This window comes from Nannobrachium achirus, assembly GCF_963921795.1.
Source record: "Nannobrachium achirus genome assembly, chromosome: 15".
Taxonomy (NCBI): domain Eukaryota; kingdom Metazoa; phylum Chordata; class Actinopteri; order Myctophiformes; family Myctophidae; genus Nannobrachium; species Nannobrachium achirus.
Genome location: NC_137822.1, coordinates 31667894 through 31689737, shown reverse-complemented (window position 1 = coordinate 31689737; position 21844 = coordinate 31667894). Strand labels below are relative to the sequence as shown.

Below are 21844 nucleotides of genomic sequence, written 5' to 3'. Positions count from 1 at the left end.
AAAACCCTGAGTTTAACAACATTGTTATGTCACACAACAACGTGTTGCATGACATCAAGCCCCAGTGATGGGAGTTTTGTCTTCGGTGAGCGTTGTTTTGCATTTTAAAAGAGTCTGTGCATAGAGTCTATGAGGCCACGCGACCCCCGGAGGCCGGAGCAGAACCACCAGTTCAACCTACTTAAGGAGGACTTGAATTAAAATGCCTGTGAAAAAAGATTAAACACCTGCGGATTTCGCCTTCCAGTGCACCCTGTGTAAGAGACACCATTAATGTCTACGGCCTATATTTACAAGGGTTGTAGACCCAACAGAGAAAACACTGGCAAGCGAGAACCAACTCAAATCCTCATGTTTCTCCCATTGGGGACCCCCGTAGCACCCTTGAGTTCAACGATCCACCCAACTCACACACAAAACCCAAAGCTAAAACGCAAGCGCTCCAATGCATAGGTCAACCTCCTGTATTTACAAAATGATTGCTATGAACCTCCTTAAGTAGCTTTGACCGTTATCGTTCAGAAATGATCCAATGATCCAGCGTTTCTCCGTTCCTCAGACCTGCGGCCGCCCCACAACCCCTGGTCAGATGTTCTCTGCGTCTCTCTGGGGGTTCTCTGCGATGTTGTCCTGCGGCAGCCCGGGCCGTGCCGTTGGCTTTCGGCGGATGCTGCGCCCGGACGCGATGAGGTCGGCGTAGCCTCGCGAGTGGGAGAAGGCGTAGGCTGAGCGCCGGGAGCGCCTGCCTCGCTGGAACCCGGGCACGTCTGCAGGCTTCTTCTTCTCCTCTTCCATCTCGTACTTCTTCCTGTTCCGCTGGACCTGGCCGAGCGGGTGAGGTAAAGATAATGATTACATATCGTCGCTTTCGGGTGGAAACATTTGGCGATTTAAGCTTTGGACGGCTACGGCAAATGACGGCGGTAACCGGAAATGATCAGCGCTCGATAGATAAACCTGCCGCCGTCGAAGCCGTCTCTACAACGCCAGAAGCTCCCTTTCCACGTAGCGTCTACAGCAGGGGTGGGCAACTTTGATGATGGCGAGGGCCACTATATTTCCACCTTCACTCCAGAGGGCCACATTGCATATTGCTGTGTCCTATTTCATTCTAGTATCTCATACAAAACTACAAAAGAAGCAAAAATAGCAGATCTACAAGCTCAAAACGCATCGCGCTGCAATGCGTTTTGAGCTTGTAGATCGGCTATTTTTGTTTCTTTTGAATTGGAATCCTGAATTATTTTTTTATTGGAATCCTGAAATGTAACATTTTGATTTAATTTCAAACGCATTATAGTTATATTCTCATGTTAACTTCATGAACTTGAATACAAATAAAAATACTTAAAAAAATAAAAATAATAATACTACTAGTCATTAACTCATTTAGTGCCACCCCTTTCACCACTAGAGGGCGCCCAGTGGCCAGAGAAAATCCCATAGAGATATGCTGGTATATGCAGAAGCCCTGCAGCCATGACTTGCCTGAACACTTTCCTTTGTGCATGACTGCATGTACAGGAAGAGGATGAAGTTAGCTTGAAGTTAGCTATTGGCTACCAAGCATTTTAGAAGCCTTATTTTCGTCAACTTAGCCATGATTAAACCTTGCACACCTCATGCATGGGAAAAAAACAGAGAAGAATGAGCTCTGAAAAATCCAATGCAATCCAGAGTGGATTTGTGCAGTTTGTTCACAGCTTTCAAACAAAAAAATCCGATTGGAAATCCGTTCAGGCATTCTTGAGATAATCGCCCTTATGTTTTACATGTAATGTAAACAAAAATGGCTGCCCTGTATGTTAGATGGGGTTGTATGGGGGTGGAACATGCAAAATCGCGATTGAAATCATGTTCACCAGATTTGATGAGGTCCAAAAAAAAAAAAAAAAAATTCAAAAAAATTTTTTTCAAAAAATTTTTTTTTTTTTTTTATATCCCGAACTTGTTCGGGATAGGCACCCTGTGATACGATCATATATCCCGAACTAATTCGGGATAGGCACTCAATGAGTTAAGCTGACGGAATTAAAGCAGGTCATGTTTGGAATTGTAACAGCTGAAATCAATAACATAGATATCAGTATTCTGGTATTAACCTGCGGGCCACATTAAGCGAAGGTGGGGGCCGCATGTGGCCCCCGGGCCGCCAGTTGCCTATGTATGGTCTACAGCGTCTGCTGCGTAGACGCATCGCTATGCGAACCAAAGAGTTCAGTAAAAGGGGTGGGACCCCGTCGTCGACGGGTGTTTGCTTAACAAGTTTGACTGCTACGGCGATTACGTCATAGCAGCCGTAGTTCCGCCTCGCGTGTAGAACGGGCAGCTTAAATTGCCTAGTGTATGTCCAATACGGGTACTTGTGTACCTGTGTTCCAATAGATCCACTGTGGTTATTTTTTTGTTTTTATTCATTGTGAAGCTAAATCATTGATAGTTGAGAAACTAATGGAGACTTGCAGACTCTGTCTCTGACAGAGTTCAAATGTAACTAAATCAATAGATAGAAATCGTATGATCAAACCAGCGGTCCTTGAAATGAAAAGGGTTGAGAATCACTGCAATAGAATAATACAGTTGTATCGTATTACTTGAAACACGGTCATACCTTGTCTCCGACAGAAGGCCAGATGGCTTTATGTAAGAACTGGATACAGATGACAGGCAGCAGGCTGATCCCTACGGTCAGTATGATGGTCAGCCACAGGTACGGCTGTCGGAGGGCGTTGGATGCTGCCCCTGGAAAACACAACATGAAAAGTATTTATATGAGCGTCACTGATGAATGTCATGCATGTCAAAGGGACTTTTTTTTTTTTTTTTAAGATTTGTTTTTGGGCTTTTAAGCCTTTATTGATAGGACAGTAGACTGACAGGAAATGGGAGTGACAAGCGGTAACGGTCGTCCGGATCAGGAATCGAGACGGCGCCACCGCCAGGCATCCATGCCTATGTGGCAATGCCTAAGTGGTATGCGCCTGGACCAGTAGGCCAGCGGACTTTCTAGAACATTTCTGCATTGCTCCAACTCGTTTTTCTTTTGGATTGTATGTGCCATGCATCGAAGCCCCAAAATAGAACAGAGCTCTGAAAGACTCGTCAACAGGTTTTGACACACTCACACCACGCCTCCAGTGTGGGCTACAGCCTCTAGAATGGGTGAGTTTGATGATGCAAGTGTCTGGCGCTTTCAGCTTGTCAGAGGCTTCAGTAGTTTAAATAAGTAAATAAGGGAGTGGCATACAGTCAGAGTGGCATCGTGTCTGTATCAGCCGAGCAACGAGGGTGTCCATTAGGGCATTCACGAATAGTGATTTTTAGTATTCTAATTATTCAACCTCAAAGTATTCGAATAGTCGAATATTCGACAGGACTGGGCAAACTGTCAAATATATATATATATAAGTAAGCAAGAGGCGAACATTGTGAAAATAGCCGAACTACATGCTCACAACGCCTCGCGTCGCGAGGCGTTGTGAGCATGTAGATCTGCTATTTTCACAATATTTATCTGCGGAACCGAGTCACATTAAATGTAATACCTACAATTCCAAGTGCTTGTCAGGGTGGGGGTCCCCAGTTCAAATATGCTTATTTTGTGGGTCACGGCCTAAAAAGGTTTGAGAAGCCTTGGTATAGAGCATTAAGAAATTCATCCCCAAAGGGGCAGTGGCAACTCATTCTTATGACTTAGTTTTCTCCAAGGGCCGAATTATGTCAGGGTACCAAGCGGAGGGCCACAACATTGCAGGGGGCGACGGCGGCGTTCCCGCTACTCCAGCGACAGTTCAGATATCGTCATTGTCAGGTGAAAATCTTGTATGTCCAAAACCATTCGTTTTGCATTTATCATTTTAAAAATTATTTAAACTAATGAAAACAGCCGATCTACAAGCACACAACGCCTCGCGGTGCGAGGCGTTGTGTGCTTGTAGATCTGCTGTTTTCACTACTTTTGTGCGACGGCCTTGTATGATTTGCGAAAGAACGTACAAATTTGGAGATTTCCACCCGACAACGACGATATACTAGTGTTGTTGCTGCTCTTATACCATAATTATTACTGGGGTTGGTGTGGGCCAGACAGTAGCCCCCCGCGGGCCGCATATTGGGGAACCCTGACTTAGGCTGAGTTGGCAGTGCCCAGGGTCAAACCCAGAACCCTTCAACACCGAGCGCAAGCTCCATCGACTGAGCTACCCAGACTACAGAAGTTCTGGTTCTTTTAATAACCAACCTGTGAAGGTGAAGGCGGTGGGGAAGATGACATGGATCCCTGCACTGTGGATGTCAAACATGATGCCAAAGTAGATGGCTATACTGCCCAGCACTGCAAAACAGTTCACGAACGTCCAGTAGGAGGTGTCAAGAGAGATCTGAGGAGAGAAAGTTATTATCTTTAGTAGTGATAGTAATAATAGTAGTAGCAGAAGCACTTGTAGTGGTATAATACTGTTGTAATAGCCATGGTAGTAGTAGTCAAGTAGTAGCACCATGTATAGTAATAGTAGTAGTAGTAATAATTGCACTAGCAGCAGCATTAGTAGTAGTATTAGTGGAAGTAGTAGTAGTAGTAGTATTAGAGATATATTTGTTTCTAGTCGCTTCAAATCGCTTCACTTTGGTCACGCTGGTCAATGTTTGAAAAAATGATGTCACGTCAGAATCAAGGTGAAACACCCGGAATTCTTTTTCCCCCTGTCTCCAGACAACATCAACGCTGATTGGCTGTCAGGACGCGATGGGTGGAGTTGGGGGGAAGCGAAGGTCGCTTCATTTTTTATTTTTCCAACTGGGGCGAAGATACCGAAGTGACCGTCCACGTCGTTCGCACCGCCCCGGTTGCGAGTCATCTCGTCCTTGCATTCACTTTGTATGTAATCACAATCCATGAATGTCTCTTTGTCTATCTGTTCTGGTTATCATGTTGTTAAATCACAGTAGAATAACTACAAATGCAACATTTTACAATAAGGTCACTTTAACAAGGTATTATAATTATATTCTCCCCATCTTGACAAAATTGTATATTCCCAGGTTCCGCAGGTCAGTTGCACAGGTGCAATTCATTACATGCCAAGTTTAGCTGCACTTGAACAACCGTTCCAGGCTGCCATATCCAGCCCAAGAAACCGTAGAAACGAGGGGAAAAATAGAATGTACTTCTTAAAATAAATGTATCATACATGTTGCTATAAGGTATGGCAACATGACTGGTGTCTTGCACGTGCGCCTTCGTCATGTTGCCATACCTTAGCTTTTTCTGAATTGACGCCACTGTGAACGCATCATTAGAAGTAGCAGTGTCAGATCTGTATTAGTCGTAATAGTAGTAGCACTATTAACCGGTTCTAGATTATCAAGTATATTAGTAAGTAAGCAATAATGTATTTAACAGTTGTACTCCAGGATCAATATGAATGTCACACCTGCAGGTTGACAGTGATGATGAGCGAGGACGCGGTGACCACGGCTAAGGACTGGTAGTCTGACGGAGCCTCTCCGTCCTGTCCCATGGTCTGGAGGAAGGCTCCGTACGGGATGAAGAAGATGATGAGGGAGGTGTAGATGCCATGGAACAGGCTGATGAAGAAGTTCCTGTAGTTAAACAGCGACCCCTCCTGGCCCGGTAGATACAGCTTGGGGAACTTCAGACTCAGTTTGTCATTCACGTCCTGTTTGAGAGAGGGGAGAGGAGGAGGATTTACATGATTATTGAAAGTGGGTTTAAGTCATAAGTAGGCCTGTCACAATTTTTACATAATCGTCTAATCAAATTATTTGACATAATCGCAATTATTTTGTCGTAGTCATTTCCATATTGAAAAATGTTCATACATTTAAAAAAAAAAGTGTAAATAGCAGATCTAAATGCTCACATCGCGTTGTGAGCTTGTACTTGTAGATCGTCTATTTCCACTATCAATGTTCTTTTTAAAGTATAAAGTTGCCAAATATGTAATTTCTTTGTTTATTTAGGTTATGTGTCGTATGTGCCGTGTGAAACTTCAAAGCCTAAAAGCCAAACAGAAATGTAATTGTCAACGACAAAAACACGATTAAATAGTTAATCCCAATTATTTGACTGACAATTAATCGGCATGTAAAATGTAATAATCGTGACAGCCCTAGTCATTGAAATAAACCAAACTTAAGTTTTCAAATAACTGTAGTGGAGTAAAAGTACAATATTTGCCTCTGAGATTCTGAGAGTAGAAGTATTGATAATTGGACATACTCCAGTAAAGTAAAAATAGATCAAAATTGTACTTAACTCATTGACTGCCAAGGCCCGAGTTTCCCGAGTTATTACAGTAGTCCCAGGCTGCCAGAGCCCGAGTTTCCCGAGTTGGAAGCCATTTTGAAAAAATTTTTTTTTTTTTTTTTTTTTTTTTCAAAATGGCTTTTTATAAAAAAAAAATCTAAAAATGCCTCAAATGTATTAGGCATGATCGCAATTGTGAAATTGCATGTGTAGCCCCATAACAAACAAACACATCTTTCAAAATGTCAAAAACGGCTGTTTTGTCTGACTTTGAAGGCTTGTAACTCATGAATGCCTGAACGGATTTCCAAGCGGATTTTTTTGTTTGAAAGCTGTTAAAAAGTACTACACATATGATGCATATATGGTGCATGGGCGTGCACGATCCGTGCACTAAAAATTGATCCGTGCACTAGAAATCTAGGATAGTGGCAGTCTGGTACTTGGGGGCCATCTTGAAATGGCATTCAATGAGTTAAAGGAGTAGTTCACCCCCAAAATGACTTTTTTTCACGCCATGGAGACTAGAGTTCAATAATATTTTTTGGTTTTTGTCACATTCCTAAGACAAAAAATTGATTCGAGTAAATGTACCCCCATTGATTCCGGATGGTGACCCATTTCGAAACGGGTCAGCATCCGGAACGAATGGGGGTAAATGTATTGTTATCACATTTTTGTCTTAGGAACGTGACAAAAACCAACAAATATTATTGAACTCTAGTCTCCATGGCGTGACTAATCAATAGAAAAAAAGTCATTTTGGGGGTGAACTACTCCTTTAAGAACAGTACTTGAGTAAATGCACTTTACACCATTGAAGATGAATGTGTTATTCTAACCTGATCCAGCAGTCCAACCAGTAGAACAGGTAAGCTGCTGTAGCACACATTGTACAGTGTGATGAACCAGTCTTCATACGCCACCTAGGGGTGGGAAAGAGAACACAGAAAGAGTTTAATTATGGAAAATTGGTATGAGGTGATTCTTTTAATATTCTTTTTTTTTGCCAACAGTCGGTCTACAATTTTCAAGAGCAAACAGAGAGCTGGTCACACCAGATCATCGTGGATTATATACAAGATTTATGTCAACTACTGTCAAAGAATGAGTGTTGATTGCACAATTGCACAACCTCTGTAGACAGCATTAATACAATACAGTATATACAGTATTATTTAAACAATACCGAGGACAATAAGTATCAAATGTTTTGTTTTGTTGTTCTAAAATCAATGATGTATTTGAACTTTTTCAGCCAAAATGCATTACATTTTTGTAAAGCGTTTAATAGAAGTATATAAGAAAAGAAAAAAGACCTTGCACATCTACTAGTAAAAAACAAACACACAAAAAGGTGCAGGACAAACTGATCAGTAACAGGTAAAAAGAATTGGAAAACACTGGAAAAGTGACATGTTCTCTGTCAGCTCTGACTGGAAGTGAATCACTTTCCAGTGTGAGGACTCCAATATTTATTTATATGAAGTATAAAATTGCCTTAAGCATTATTGTATACAGAATCTAAACAGCATGACGTGCAGCACGCTGGCGTGGCCGCTCACCTGGGCGGAGAATCCGTTGAAGAAGGAGTACCAGAAGTGGGCCAGGGTGAAGGCAAAGTTCTTGAAGAAGAAGAAGCGCAGGAACTTGCACATCCTGATGTAGGACCAGCGGCCGTGCACCAGCAGGAGGCGCTGCAGGAAGCGGAACTGGGCGAAGGCGTAGTCGCTGCTCATTACAGCCTGCATGCCCTCCTGACCGCTGATGCCCACGCCAATGTCCGCAGCTGTTGAGGTTAGGGTGGTAGCAGTTAATAACACTAATCTATTTAACTGATTATTTGAATTATTTGTTTAAAACAGGGGTCTTCAATGTTTTCAGGCCAAGGACCCCTTAGCTGAGAGAAATGTGTGATGGAGATTCTCATTGATTTCAAAGATAGATTCATAGACTTGTTTGACACTTAACCACTTAAAATCTTAAATCGTCGATACTTAGTAAACTTGACATTTCACTCTGTACTTGGTCTGCTATTTTTTTTACCTCTATACCAAACCTATTTGCCAAAAAATAGCCGATCTACAAGCTCTCAACGCCCTGCAGCACTCTCTTCTCAGAGTATAGGGATGCGAGGTTTCAAGTTGTTGATTTAAAACAATTATCCTATCACACAAGGATTTGGCGGCCCCCCTGTAGTCCTCTGAGGACCCCCTAGGGATCCCGGACCCCCTGTTGAAGACCTCTAAAGTAAATTAACAAAAGAATCGATTCATAATCATTCCCAATTTTGTGAAGAAAATAATGAATTTAAATTAGCTGACAAAACATCACAATGTGACGGGTTGTGATCTTGTAGATCGGCTATTTTAACAAAGTATAAAAATAATTGATTTGCTTCTTCTGGCTCGATCTAATTAATGGATAGAATTGCAGAGATGCAAAGATTAATTTATAGTTGCAGCCCTAGTTGTGTGTGGGGGGGGGGGGGGGAAGAAAAGACACCGTCATCATCATTACAATTATTATTATGATTAATTACTCTTGATCATGTTGACATCGTTTGCTCCGTCTCCAATAGACAGCGTGACGGCCTTCTTGTACTTCTTCACCAGACTGACCACGTTGGCTTTCTGTTTGGGCGTCACGCGGCAGCAGATCACCGCCTCACACTCGCACGCCATGTCCACAAAATCCACCTGGCCAAGAGGAGAGAGAACATTGTTATTGTTCATAACCCTAAAGGTTTGGTTCGGAACTGGAACCAGAAAATGGGCACCAGTTCCGTGAAAGTAGCACGGTTCCAAAGAATCTAGAAGGGAAGCCGTTCTAGAACCAAAGTTCTTTGGGTGGAAAAGGGGCCACTGAGTACTTTTACTTTTGGTGCTTAAAGCAGGGGTCTTCAACGTTTTCAGGCCAAGGACCCCTTAGTCGAGAGAGAGATGAAGCAGGGACCCCCACAACATTTTCATAGATTCCATATAGTTTAATTGTTGGACAGCACAATCATCATTGTATTTTGGATTCATGTCATTTTGTGTTTTCAGATACGTATATAACCACTTGAGCCGTCAATACTTAACTTGACATTTCACTCTGTACTTAGTGTGCTCTTTTTCCCCTCTACGCCAAACGTCTTTGCCAAAAATAGCAGATCTACAAGCTTACAAGGCGTTGTGAGCTTGTAGATCTGCTATTTTTGGCTAAAGTTCTAAGAATATGGACGCTAGGATTTCCATTCAGGCCGGGTACACATTTTAGTGTATGGGAGGGCCTTACAGTACATGTACAGTATGTTGCAACATATTTGTTTTTGTAGGCTAAATTCAGATTTAGGCCCAACTATAGGTTAGGCCTAAATGGGTTAATATAAAAAAAGAGAAAAAGGTTTCTATCACACAAAGATTTGGATGACCCCCTGTAGTAACTCTGAGGATCCCCTAGGGGTCCCGGACACCCTGTTGAAGACCCCTGGCTTAAAGTATATTTTGATGCCGATCATTACAGTATTGACTTCTTCCATCACTGGCCCCATCATGTGTGAGGTTAACGTTCAACACACCTGTCTCATCTCCTTCTCCCATTCGTCGATGGGCTGTCCGTCTGGCGGTCCAGAATGAGGCGGCCTCTTCCCCAAGCGACGCAGGCGCAGGCGACGACGCTTCTTCTTCTTCTCGTACAGGATCTCGTTCTGACGAAAGAGAAAACGATCAGAGCTGATTGGGTGTACTCATTTCCCGGGCCAAGAATAGACAAAGTGAGGACAGTGCCCTCCATAAACAGAATTTTGTCTATTGAGACAGTAGTAAAGCTGAGAGAGAGAGAGGGAGAGAGAGTATAGGAAAGACAGACAGCAGGAAAGCTGAGAGGGAGACATTATAAGAAAGACAGACAGTAGGAAAGTTGAAGTGTTAGTACTGTACTTTATGTAGGACTCCATGAATACTACATGCATTTACATAATCTAACTTTCTTTTAGAAATTGTGTTTTTCATTATGCATAATATATAATATGATCATTATTTTCTGAATAAATCAAACATTACTGTCACAGGACAATATACCGGTAAGCTAACAATCTAAGTTCATGTTTCCATTCTATTACCATAACTGAGCAATATCTGGGTAAAATGCAAACCCACATGGATTGACTGGGAAATTCATAATGTCAGCCACTAGAGAGAGCTACAGTAGCAGAAATCTGTGACCTAAGTGACCTGCCTGCCTACCAAGGACAATGAAAGAAGCAATCCATTGATTACTCCATTGAATAGAGCAATTGAATCATAACATTTTCATTCAACAAACCAGCCATGTGATGATTAAAGAGGGCATATTATACTTATTTCCAGCAACCCAGGCAATCCAATAGAGTAGTTTAAAAACCTAATTATTTATCTTATACTGGCTCTTTATGCAGTCCTTTATTTCAGCCTCTGTTTGAAACGATCCATATTAGCTCCCATCTCTTTGAGGCTCACATTACATAAATTACTTTCCCTTATTATTTGAAACTTTGGCCATGTTTAAAATGAACACCCGTCATTCTAACATTAAGCAGTTTATGCTGCCCGTTTCTACAACCGCAACGCGAGGCGGGACTACAGCTGCTATGACGTAATCGCCGTAGCAGTCAAAATCGTTAAGAAAATAACCGCCTGCGACACCCCTGTTACTGAACTCTTTAGTTCCTATGGCGACGTGTCTATGCAGCAGACGTTGTAGACGCTACGTGGAAAGGGAGCTTCTGGCGTAGTACAGACGGCTGCGATGGCAGCAGGTTTATCTATCGAGCGCTGATCATTTCCGTTGTCATCTGCCGTAGCCGTCACTAGTATTTATACTAGACCTGCATTCCCCACCCATTATACCCGTTGTCATAACACCCGTTTTAACTGTCCGTCCGTGTCCCTTTTGTGGCCATATATGGAGATCTCTGTACACCTGTATCCCTTTTATGCCCATGTATGGAAATCTCGATATCCATCTGTCCTTAGCCTTTTCTGGTGGTTCTGGACGTCCACCTAACCAACCGACTCGGCGCTCAGGTTGTCTGCCATGTGTGTGTCGAATTTGAAGTCAAATGTTGATATGACAAAAAACTATTCTTATAAAATCACCTTTAAAGGAACTTTTACTTTTCAATTCAATGGAACTCACCAGCCATCCTCCAGTGATGATGAGGGCGTTCTTTCCCTGCGTGAAGAACTTTTGTGGAGGTTCTTTCTTCCTGCCAAAGGAGGGAACTTCATTTCTCCTGTTGGCCTGTCTGAGCGTCAACTTCTCACTGGAGACACACAGAGGAGCATTCACTGAAGATTACACACCATTCACTTCCAAGGCATTCACATACAAATGACAAAGAATTGTTTAAAATTGTATAAGAATCAGGCAGGGTAGAAAAATAGTTGTGGGTTAATATCTTTCTACTATGCCCTGACAACATTAATACTAATACATTACTACTATCAAATGGTTTTAAAGAAAACCCAGAAACTTTTACATTCAGAGGAGATTTTCGATGAATTGAGTACACAGGACACCAATGGAAACAAGCCATAGGCTTTCATGGAAAAGTCCTTTTAGCAGACCTTGAATAGTACTGTACTTCCCTGTACTTGTCTCTGCAAACTGCTAATAAAGTATTCAATCAATCAATGCAGCCATCTCTTGTGTTTTGATGAGCACCCGCCACCTATGTGAAAACCTAGTATCCCCCTCCCTGAGGAAGCACACTAAACAGACAGACTAGAGGTCAATAGTACATACTGGTCGGACTGTACGCACAACGCAATAAAAGCGTTCCCGCGATAGAGTTTTTTGCTCTACTGAATGGTGAACGAATCATTCGAACAGATTGTTGTCGTGAACGTGAACGAAATCGGTCGTTCACTGAAATGAACTGTTTTGCCCACCAATACTTGGCATGATGTCAACTTGTAGTTACTGTACATCACCTCCCTTTCCGAAGAAAAGTTCGGACATCGGAAGGGGTATGTATTTGCACTTAAACTTACTTGACGTCCTCTCCGTAGTGTATCTGCATGTCATCTGTCAGTAGCTCACAGGAGTAGCCTATGTTCTCAGCCGTTTCTGAAACAAAATACACAATTTATCAGATTCTGCTTGCGCTAACACACATAAAGTAAAATCCTGTAAAAAAACGAATAAACTAACAATTAAGATCCTGATTCATCCTACTATAAATAGGCAATCTACAAGCTCACGTCATGTATCAGTATCAACCTTTGAAGAAGCAAAAGCGGCTACGTCAATCAAATGCCATTTCCTCATTGTCTTTGTGATTAAAAAAGGCTGTGGTTGTGTGATGAATTAATTATTGTGGAGGCTTTAACACATTGTAAGAGGTTACCCAACCGAAGGCCGGCATATCAGCAGGCTACGTTATTGTTGCTGTGCGCTCCGCCTGCCTTTTCATTAGAATGCACCAGTCTCACTAAGGCAAATTCTGTGCATGTGACAAAATGAAAGCAACTTGGTAACAGATAACAAATGAAATGTAAACCTTTTATGTTTTTTGTAGTAAATTAATCAACTTATGTCATACTACAGTGTTACACAAAAGTAGCAGATCTACAAGCTCAAAGCTCAAAACATACAATACTCTATTAGATCTAGATATTAGATATAGATTGCCTATCTTAGCTTTTATTCCCCCCTGAAAAGTAACAGTTTTGCACATATTAGGATTCTTACAACATCAGATTACAACTCCTTCATGCATGAAAACCGCTCTATACCAACTGTACGTACAAGAACAACACTCCATTAATACTGCAATGTTACTTGCGTATCATAATCTTTAAACTTCTACCAGTGTTTTGTTTTTTTAATCTACCGGTATTTATCAGCCAGTTAAAAAGAAGGGACCATACCTTTCTTGTCTCCAGTCAGGACCCAGATCTTGATGTGGGCTTTGGCCAACGTGGCGATCGTCTCTGGAACTCCGTCCTGGAGTTTATCCTCAATGGCAGTGGCTCCAATCAGCTGGATATGATGGAGTATTGCATAAATATATGAATTCATATGAATTTAGGTCTGGAAATCCCTGGCATTTGACATTTCAGCTATTTTCTAATACACACACCATGATCCAGCTTACATAATCATGTACTCACCATCAGGTTGCTCTCGATCTGTTCATATACCCGGTCCAGCGCAGCGTCTCGGTCGCTCATTGAGACGGCGGCAGCCTTATGTTTCTTGGACCAGGCTTCAAACTCCTGCTGGCTGATGTCCTTGTAGCAGAGACACAGTGTCCGCAACGTCTCGTTGGCAAAGATCTGAACCAAAAAAAGAAACAAAAGAAATGCAATGTTCTTATTACAACAAAATAACATATTCAACAAGGTTTTAAAATCAGGCATAAGTACAGTAAATAATTGAAAAAGAAAAAAAAAGTTTATGAAGATATGTAAAAAAAAATCTGCTAGATCAGAAGAAACTGGACCAATTTAGTTTTACAAAGCATAAACGTATTATGTGAAAAATAGACAATACAATGTCTATTCAAAATCAATCAGTTAACAGATTGAAGACAGAAAATAGCAGGATCTGTCAACAACCCGCTAACTTTGAACCAACCAACGCACATCCAAGGCAGTCTGTGACACCTCTCTGTACTTGGACTCGGGGGAGAGACGCTCATAAATGACTGTATCAGCTCCTTTACAGTAGAGACGTATACGACCATCAGGGAACCGCACTGAGGAAGAGGAGCAGAGAGAAAACATACACAGAACAGAAAGATGAGTTGTATGACAGAAATCTAAAACAATCCAACTCTTCCTCACATTTTTAATAGGACATTTTAATTGGCGTCCTCACTAATGAGCCCAAAGGGGACATTACCGTACAACGTTCCTGGGAGACAACGCCATGTTAATGATCTGCGTGTACATCAGACTACGTGGGCCTGTTTGTAAACTTTGATTTGATTTTCATTAGGAAATCAAGGCACAGCTCTAAGAAAGTATTTCTTTTGTTGCAGTTTTAGACAAATTCGAGTTTGAATTCTCTTAGTTTTATTGTTGTTGTTACTGCAGTTGTAAACAAATATGAATGAGTCTGTGCTTGTCCATCAGTAAAGGTCTTTGCACACTGCTGCGTTTTTCGTTGCGAAATGCGTTTTTCAGGGCAAGGAGAGAGAGAGAGATAGAGAGAGCAAGGGACCGAGTGGTGCGCGAAACGGGCAGCAGTGTGCAAACGTGACTGACATAACGTGAGGTTGATTTTTTATTTGCGCGCTCCGAAAATTCACTCCGATATTCGGCCCGAAAAACGCAGCAGTGTGCAAACAGCTTTAGGCCGGTGGTTCTCAACCTGTGGGTCGGGACCCCCAGGGGGGATCCCCAAATTATTTTGGGGGGTCCCCAGACGATTAACTTAAGTGTGCAGCATTGTTTTCTCTCTCAACAGTAAATAAACTAACATAAAGTTTAAGCCTATAGAGGGTATCTGCACATTTCTAAATGACAATTTAAGGACGTTTTAATACCTCTAAAATGACAAATTAAACATTGGCCAAATTGTCAAATATTAGAGGCAGAAATTGTGAAAATAGCCGATCTACATGCTCACAATGCCTCGCGAGGCGTTGTGAGCATGTAGATCTGCTATTTTCACAATATAATTGTCTTATACAAAATATAATGTCTCAACTCTTAGTACTCGTCAGGGTGGGGAGGTCCCCAGTTAAAATATGATTAATTTGGGGGTCACAGCCTGAAAAGGTTGAGAACCACTGAGTTAGGCGTCTATATGAGCAAGCCAACTCACAGATTATGGACATGCGTTTGCGGTCGGAGTTGAAGTCGAGGAGGGCCAACATCTCATAGGTCTGCTCCACGCCCAGCTCTCTGATGGTGATGGTGTCCTGGGTACGCGACAAGAAGACAAAGCCAAAGTTCCTGGCCGCAGTGACAAGAGCGCCCTCATCTGGAGATGCAGCCTGGTACACCAACTCATCTGTGTATGTGACATCATCAAACAAAGGTCAATAATGGTCCTTATATTTATGTCCAAATTTGAGGGAAATCCAACAAATGATCACAAATGGCGAGTGACAATAAAAGTTATTATTTTCTTGAACATGTTTCCTCACCCTCTTTCTGTTCCACCATCACCGTGTGACAGAGCGAGAGCAGTTTGAAGAACTCCAGGGCATCTTTATCCTTCTTGGATCGGATGCAGGCGACAAGGGAATGGTCCTTGAACTCGAACTTCTTGTCAGCCAAGTCGTTCCAGCTGAAGTCCACTAGCTAGCAGGAAGAAATAAAATGACATTAATGACATTAATTGCAACCAGACTAATTAAGAAGACCGATTTATTATGCTACTATATTATGATGCTGCTATAATGACCACCAAGGGGAAATTGGATAAATACAGCATATACACATAATGTTGTATAGGTACAGGTAATTCTTTGTGGACTAATGGATCTGTCTCTGTGTTTTAAAGCACAGATGATAAATAATATGAGCTTTTACCCTTCCTCTGTCCAGGGACACTCCTTCTGCAGTTGTAGGATCACCTGTAGGGAAAACAAACCTGGAGTGAGAAAAGTCTAACAAACATTGTAACATTCCACATAATTTCAGTAGACACAACTGAATGAATTTGGAAAATAATTCATTAGCATCAGCATAACTGTGAAAGCATGTTCTAACCAAAGGTACGTCCCGCGATGGTGCACTTTTTGAAGGCCATGATGTTCTGTGTGAGGGTCCCCGTCTTGTCTGAGAAGATGTACTCGATCTGCCCCAGCTGCTCATTCAGTGTGGTGGTCCGAGCCTTCAGGGTTTAAACAATCATTCATTTAGCAGAGAAAAACAACACAACCAGGTGCTCACAGGAGGAGAAACAAGTACGAGTTAAAAGTAGTTAAAAGTATCCGAGGCGCTGCTAGATCAAATGGGATAAAACATGCAAAAGCAGAGGATCCGGGCACTCAATAGTGAAAGGAAGAAAAAAGCCTTTGTCTTTATCACAAGCAAGGCAAACGCCAACATGTTTCGGCCACAAAAGGTCTTCATTTTCTCACCCTGATGAAGACCTGTTGTGGTTGAATCATGTTCGGCGTTTGCCTCGTTTTAATAACGTTTAATTACGTTACTGGAAAAGAACACCAGCTAAATGACTGAAGTGTAAATGTAGAATTAAACATTACATACCTTGGCTGGCATGTCTTTCTCTGAGTAATACATCTGGAGGTCCCAGTTGATGAACTTACTCTGCCCCAGTCGAATGACCTCAACACTAAAAAAACACACAGGACACAAATCATTTATGTTATTAACTCTTTGCGTGCCAGCGCCCTCTAGGGGCCAAAGAATGCCAGCGCATCTCTCATAGGCGAGCGCTTTAGCTTCCAGGACTTCAGCTTCCAGGACCTGACGTGCTCACGTTGATGCACGGCATGGAAATGTCCCGGATGAAGATGCTAAGAGAATGGCTATTCCCATTTTGTCATCTAAAAGATCATTTTTGGGCGATTTCGCCGTAAATAAACCTCGCGCCGCTTTCCTAAAACACAAAAAATAGATATAAGCCTTTAAAGATGCGGTCTTCCATTGGATTAGGCGGAGATTGGCGATTGCGTTCGCAAATTACGGCCGGCCGGGACGTTGTTAGCTTTCGGCTAGTAGCTACAAAAATCAAGCCAGGCTTCAGAAGGCCTCTTATCATTTTATTCATTTAATTAAATAAAGCCGAACTACTTCGGGATCGGCACACTCGTGTACTCATCGGAAGCGGCGCCGAACATCGGGTGAACATTGGGGAGCTCAAAAATGTATTTTAACCCATTTTTAATGGAATATAACGTCGGACAGAGTAGAACGGCTAGCTGGCTAGCGGCTAGCGAGCCAGGACCACCCACGACTCTACAAGCAGCTCGGGGTAAGTGAATTAATAAAAAAAAGATTGTATTGGATTGAAATAAAGCCGAACTAGTTCGGGATCGGCACCAGATGAGCTAATAAGAAGCAAATAATAATAATAATAATAGTATACAAAATAATATTGTTAAAAACAATTATTACAGTAATGATATTAGTTTCAATCACCTGACGTATAGTGATATAGGCACCATGGTGTTCAGGACAATGATATAGCCCCAGAAACTAAGGAATCCTCTGTAGGAGGCGGCCTGGTCCTTCCCGTCAAACAGATACCAGGCTTTGGATCCTATCTCCTCATACCAGAATGTATGGCCAATGGCCAGGCCAGCGGCCACCAAGATCAACAGAACAAAGATCTACAGGAGAGGACACACGTATATACATTAATATAACATTATCATTATGCTATTGTATTATGATGCTACTTACTGTATGTCACGTCACGTCAGTATATTATAAACTCATAAATTGCTATGTTATACTGTCATTTTATGTCATGCATTATGAAAGATCGCTATATTGAACACCACGGGCAAATTGTTTAAATACAGCATATACGCATGCTTTTGTTTATAGGTGAGCTTACCGTGTACACCATGTAGTTCATCAATTCATCAATTTTCGTCCTCTTGAACCTGGTCTTCCCTCCGTTTCTCATGATTTTAGTGTCGGCGCCTAGATAACGTCACAAGAAAAATGAGAAGAAAATAAGTTGCACATATTATGAAACACACATCTCGTCAGTAACGTCAACCTCAATGTCTATAGCTGACCTATGACATCACATTGTTGTGACATCATATTGTGACATCACTTTCCGTCCTTGTCCCTTGTATGCCCATATATGGAGATCCCTGATGTCATCAATATTAAGCCCATAGCTTGGAATGCCCATATATGGACATAGAGTGTGAGTCTTGTGTGGTCTATAAGATCTATGATGTCAGATGTCAGTCATATCCATATTTGGGAAAATATGTTGTCCACATTTTGTCCAGCGTAACTAACCAGCCGCAACTTGAATCACACTTTCAAATGAATTCTGTCCTGTGCGAATTCCGAACTATTTACCGTAAAGGAGTCTTACTGGTAAATAATATATAATATATTATATAATAAATGAATCTGAACTAACCTGCAAAGATGACCAATCCACGGCATTCGTCTGTGTTCCTGATCTTGCAGCCTCGGAGCAGCATGTGGTCCAGATCCAGAGGGTAGCGCTCCTTCCTCCAGCGCATGGTGCCAATGAACTTATCCAGACGGTTGTTGGGCTCTTCACACTCGATCAGACCTACAGCAATGAGGAGAGGACAGTCACAGTGTTACATGGGAGCACTGGGCAGGAGTAGGGGTGTTACATCATGTAATTGATAAAAAAAAAGACAACAACAAAAAAGACGAAGAAAGTATAAAAAGGGGTTAATCAGACTCACTGAAATATTAATTTCGTATTTGTTAATATAAATAAATAATAATAGCATGTGCCAAGTATATACTTCTAACAAGTGCCATGAAGCATCATAAGACCATTATAATGCATTACGATTCATTATAATGCATTATAAATGTGATTATAATGCATTATAGACCCGACTAAGAAACGTGTTATGCCATATAAGTGCATGTAGTTGTAACGCAGTTATAATGACCTTAATATAAACATTTTAATAACTGAAAGTGTGGATGAATTTTCACATAGAGTGCAATGTACACGCTTCAGCACAATAGCCTTCCTCAGCTTTCCCATTGTTGTAGAACTACTCACTATAATATAGATACATAAATGAAAACTAATATGCATCACACAATTTAACTTGGCTGTGTATAGAATTACAGCTCTGATTGTGAGTTTTGTCCACACACTATTTTTATATCATAGATTCATCCTAAAACGTTGCCGCACGGTTGACATCACAAACACGGATGTGTCTAGTATCATGATATACCGGTTCGGTGTATCACGGTGTATTACTTATACCAGAATGACTACAGCATGGAATGTTTCAGTCAGTATTTGTTCTATTTAAAGACATTCCACTTAGTTGAAAGTTCCAACAAGTTGAAAGGTGACTCATAATGGGATGAGACTGCCCTTGTTTTCATTCGTTAAACACATGCGCTTTCAAAAGACCATACAATGAAATGGACTACCTGCAAACGTGGCGTAATGGATGTAATGGATATGACCGTCAACAGACAGACAGGAAAGGCGGGAGAGAACTGGGGGGATGACACAAGCAATAAAGCGCCTCTGGGTGAACTTGAACCCGGGCAGAAGCAGGAAGTGAGGGACTATAGCCTTATTTATTGCATTCTTTCTTAGGTGAGTCACCGGAGCACCCAGCTGGTGTAAAGTTTAAGGTGCAAATTAGCACAGATCCAAAGTAGGGCATTAACGACTTGTGATTTTTGCAAGTCGACTCGGCTCAGTAAAAAGTTGAGTTGAAGTCGACTTTACCGTTTGATGACGTCATCACATCACACACGATCCCCAAATTATTTTGGGGGGGTCCCCAGATGATTAACTTAATGTGAAACATTGTTTTCTCACTCAACTGTAAATAAACCAACATAAAGTTTAAGTGTATAGAGGGTATCTTCACATTTCTAAAGTGCCAATTTAAGACTTTTTAATACCTCTAAAATGGCAATTTAAACATTGTCCAAACTGTCAAATATATAGAGGCAGAAATTGTGAAAATAGCCGATCTACATGCTCACAACGCCTCGCATAGAAAGTATTTTTTTTCCCAACTTCGACTTTCAACTTTCTCTGGTGGGAGTCGACTTGTGTAATGAAGTCGACTGACTTGTTGACTTTTTCGTTGTACTTGTACTGTACTACATTCTTTTAATGTGTTGACTATACTTGTTATGTTCTCCACTTTCGCTGCCTCTCTGACCTCCTACACCACTATGCCCCCTCCAGTTCCCTCAGTTATGGCGATGACAACCTCCTGGTGGTCCCCATAGGACAAAGGGCCAAACCTAGGGTGACAGGGCCTTTTCAGTTCCCACCCCCTCCCTCTGGAACTCACATGAAACGGTCACATCCTCAAGACTTTATTGCAGGCGCGGGCCTGTCAATAGAAGGCGTTAGTGAAGTGCACAACCTCTCCCATACCAAGATCTTCCTTGAATAAATATTTAAAAATATATATTCTATAATTAAATGATCAAATCAACAAGGTAAATATTATATAAATAAATACATTATTCTGGAAGGACTACTAGCCTAGGGCAGGGCCTATCAAAATAAACTAGTGTGATAGTATATGTTATTGTTGGCTTAGTTTTTGGTGTAGCAGTACCTGGGCAAAGATCCACAAGCCGCCACTGCTTTATTGTGTTATCCTTTTAGCCCAAGGTGATTCAGCCACATTAAAACCCATTTAGAACGGGTACACATTATTGTGTATCATTATTTTGTGCTTTAACTATTGAAAAATAGCAGATATACAAGCTCACAGCGCTGCACCGAGTGCCGCGCTGCGAGCTTGTAGATCTAATTACATTTACTTAATTTCCCCCTTGGGATAATAAAGGTATCTATCTATCTATCTGCTATTTTTGAAAAATCGTGAAAATTAGAATTTTGACCCGATTCTATAAGTGTCTTTTGAATCCTTCTAAGGTTTAAAAAAAAAAAACTATGTTTCTATGTCAGCAATATGGCCAGCTATCGTCAAAGAAAAGGTCCTTTTCACTTAACTGGAGCTCAGTTAGTCTGTTCTTGAGAGACTACTATGTCAGTGGTTCTCAATATGAAGGACCCCCCAAATTATATTTATTTGGCCATGGACACCCATCTCAATCTCAATCTCTCATATCTAGTTCCAGGAACCACCCAGAAGCAAAATTTGAGTTACAAAAGATCGCTTTGAAAATACACGTATTCAAAGATTTGCACACATTTTCACGTCTTTTTCAAAAATAGCAGATCTACAAGCTCGCAGCGCGCGCTGTGAGCTTGTATATCTGCTATTTTTCACTGGTTAAAGCATTCAATAATTCTAGGCCCTAAATGGGTTAATCCAAACCCTCCGACCTGCATGAAGATATATCAGCCCTGATGTTCATCAATTGATATTTATCAACCTCTAAAGCACTGGTATCCTACAGCAGTGGTTCTCAAACCTTTTCATTTCAAGGACCCCCATGACTCCATAAGGGTATACAGTAACTCAGTAACAGGTATGTACTCTGAGTACAGACCTGTTGCACACCTCCTCAAGGAACCCTGAAGGTTCCTGGCCCACACTTTGAGAACCACTGTCCTGCAGCATATATTAACAGTAAGACTCCCTAATCGGGAGATAAGCGAACGCCAGGTCGCAGCGTGATTTTATGGCAAAATGTGTAGGAACAGTGTCCAAAAATGTGTTTGAAAAAATCGGCCTGATGGTGGCGCTATATGGGACAGAGTGACAGATCCATGTTGATGACATGAGTGTAGACATACTGTGTACCGATGTGCGTGATTTTAGGGCAAAATCTGTAGGAGCAGTGTCCAAAAATATGTTTTTAAAAATCAGCCAGAAGGTGGCGCTAAATGGGACAAATCCATGTTGATGACATGAGTGTAGACATACTGTGTACCAATTTGCATGATTTTAAGGCAACATCCGTAGGAGCTGTGTCCATAAAT

At 41.6% G+C, this 21844-nt stretch overlaps 1 protein-coding gene across 1 annotated transcript in view; it reads right to left on the bottom strand.

The window, feature by feature from the left end:
- Positions 1 to 585: 585 nt before the first annotated feature.
- The window catches only part of atp8b1 (ATPase phospholipid transporting 8B1), a gene marked incomplete at both ends in the record, with an annotated part of 29733 nt that continues 8474 nt past the window's right edge, over positions 586 to 21844 (bottom strand). Inside the window, 21 exons of the mRNA XM_080743180.1 lie at positions 586 to 822; positions 2612 to 2742; positions 4241 to 4379; positions 5433 to 5678; positions 7111 to 7194; positions 7834 to 8057; positions 8811 to 8967; positions 9831 to 9959; positions 11429 to 11555; positions 12286 to 12361; positions 13165 to 13276; positions 13408 to 13572; positions 13882 to 13994; positions 15068 to 15256; positions 15393 to 15549; positions 15781 to 15824; positions 15961 to 16084; positions 16465 to 16549; positions 17359 to 17549; positions 17780 to 17868; positions 18329 to 18487. Of these exons, the coding sequence (XP_080599306.1) occupies positions 586 to 822; positions 2612 to 2742; positions 4241 to 4379; positions 5433 to 5678; positions 7111 to 7194; positions 7834 to 8057; positions 8811 to 8967; positions 9831 to 9959; positions 11429 to 11555; positions 12286 to 12361; positions 13165 to 13276; positions 13408 to 13572; positions 13882 to 13994; positions 15068 to 15256; positions 15393 to 15549; positions 15781 to 15824; positions 15961 to 16084; positions 16465 to 16549; positions 17359 to 17549; positions 17780 to 17868; positions 18329 to 18487 (2978 nt within the window). The remainder of the gene's footprint in view (positions 823 to 2611; positions 2743 to 4240; positions 4380 to 5432; positions 5679 to 7110; positions 7195 to 7833; positions 8058 to 8810; positions 8968 to 9830; positions 9960 to 11428; positions 11556 to 12285; positions 12362 to 13164; positions 13277 to 13407; positions 13573 to 13881; positions 13995 to 15067; positions 15257 to 15392; positions 15550 to 15780; positions 15825 to 15960; positions 16085 to 16464; positions 16550 to 17358; positions 17550 to 17779; positions 17869 to 18328; positions 18488 to 21844) is intronic.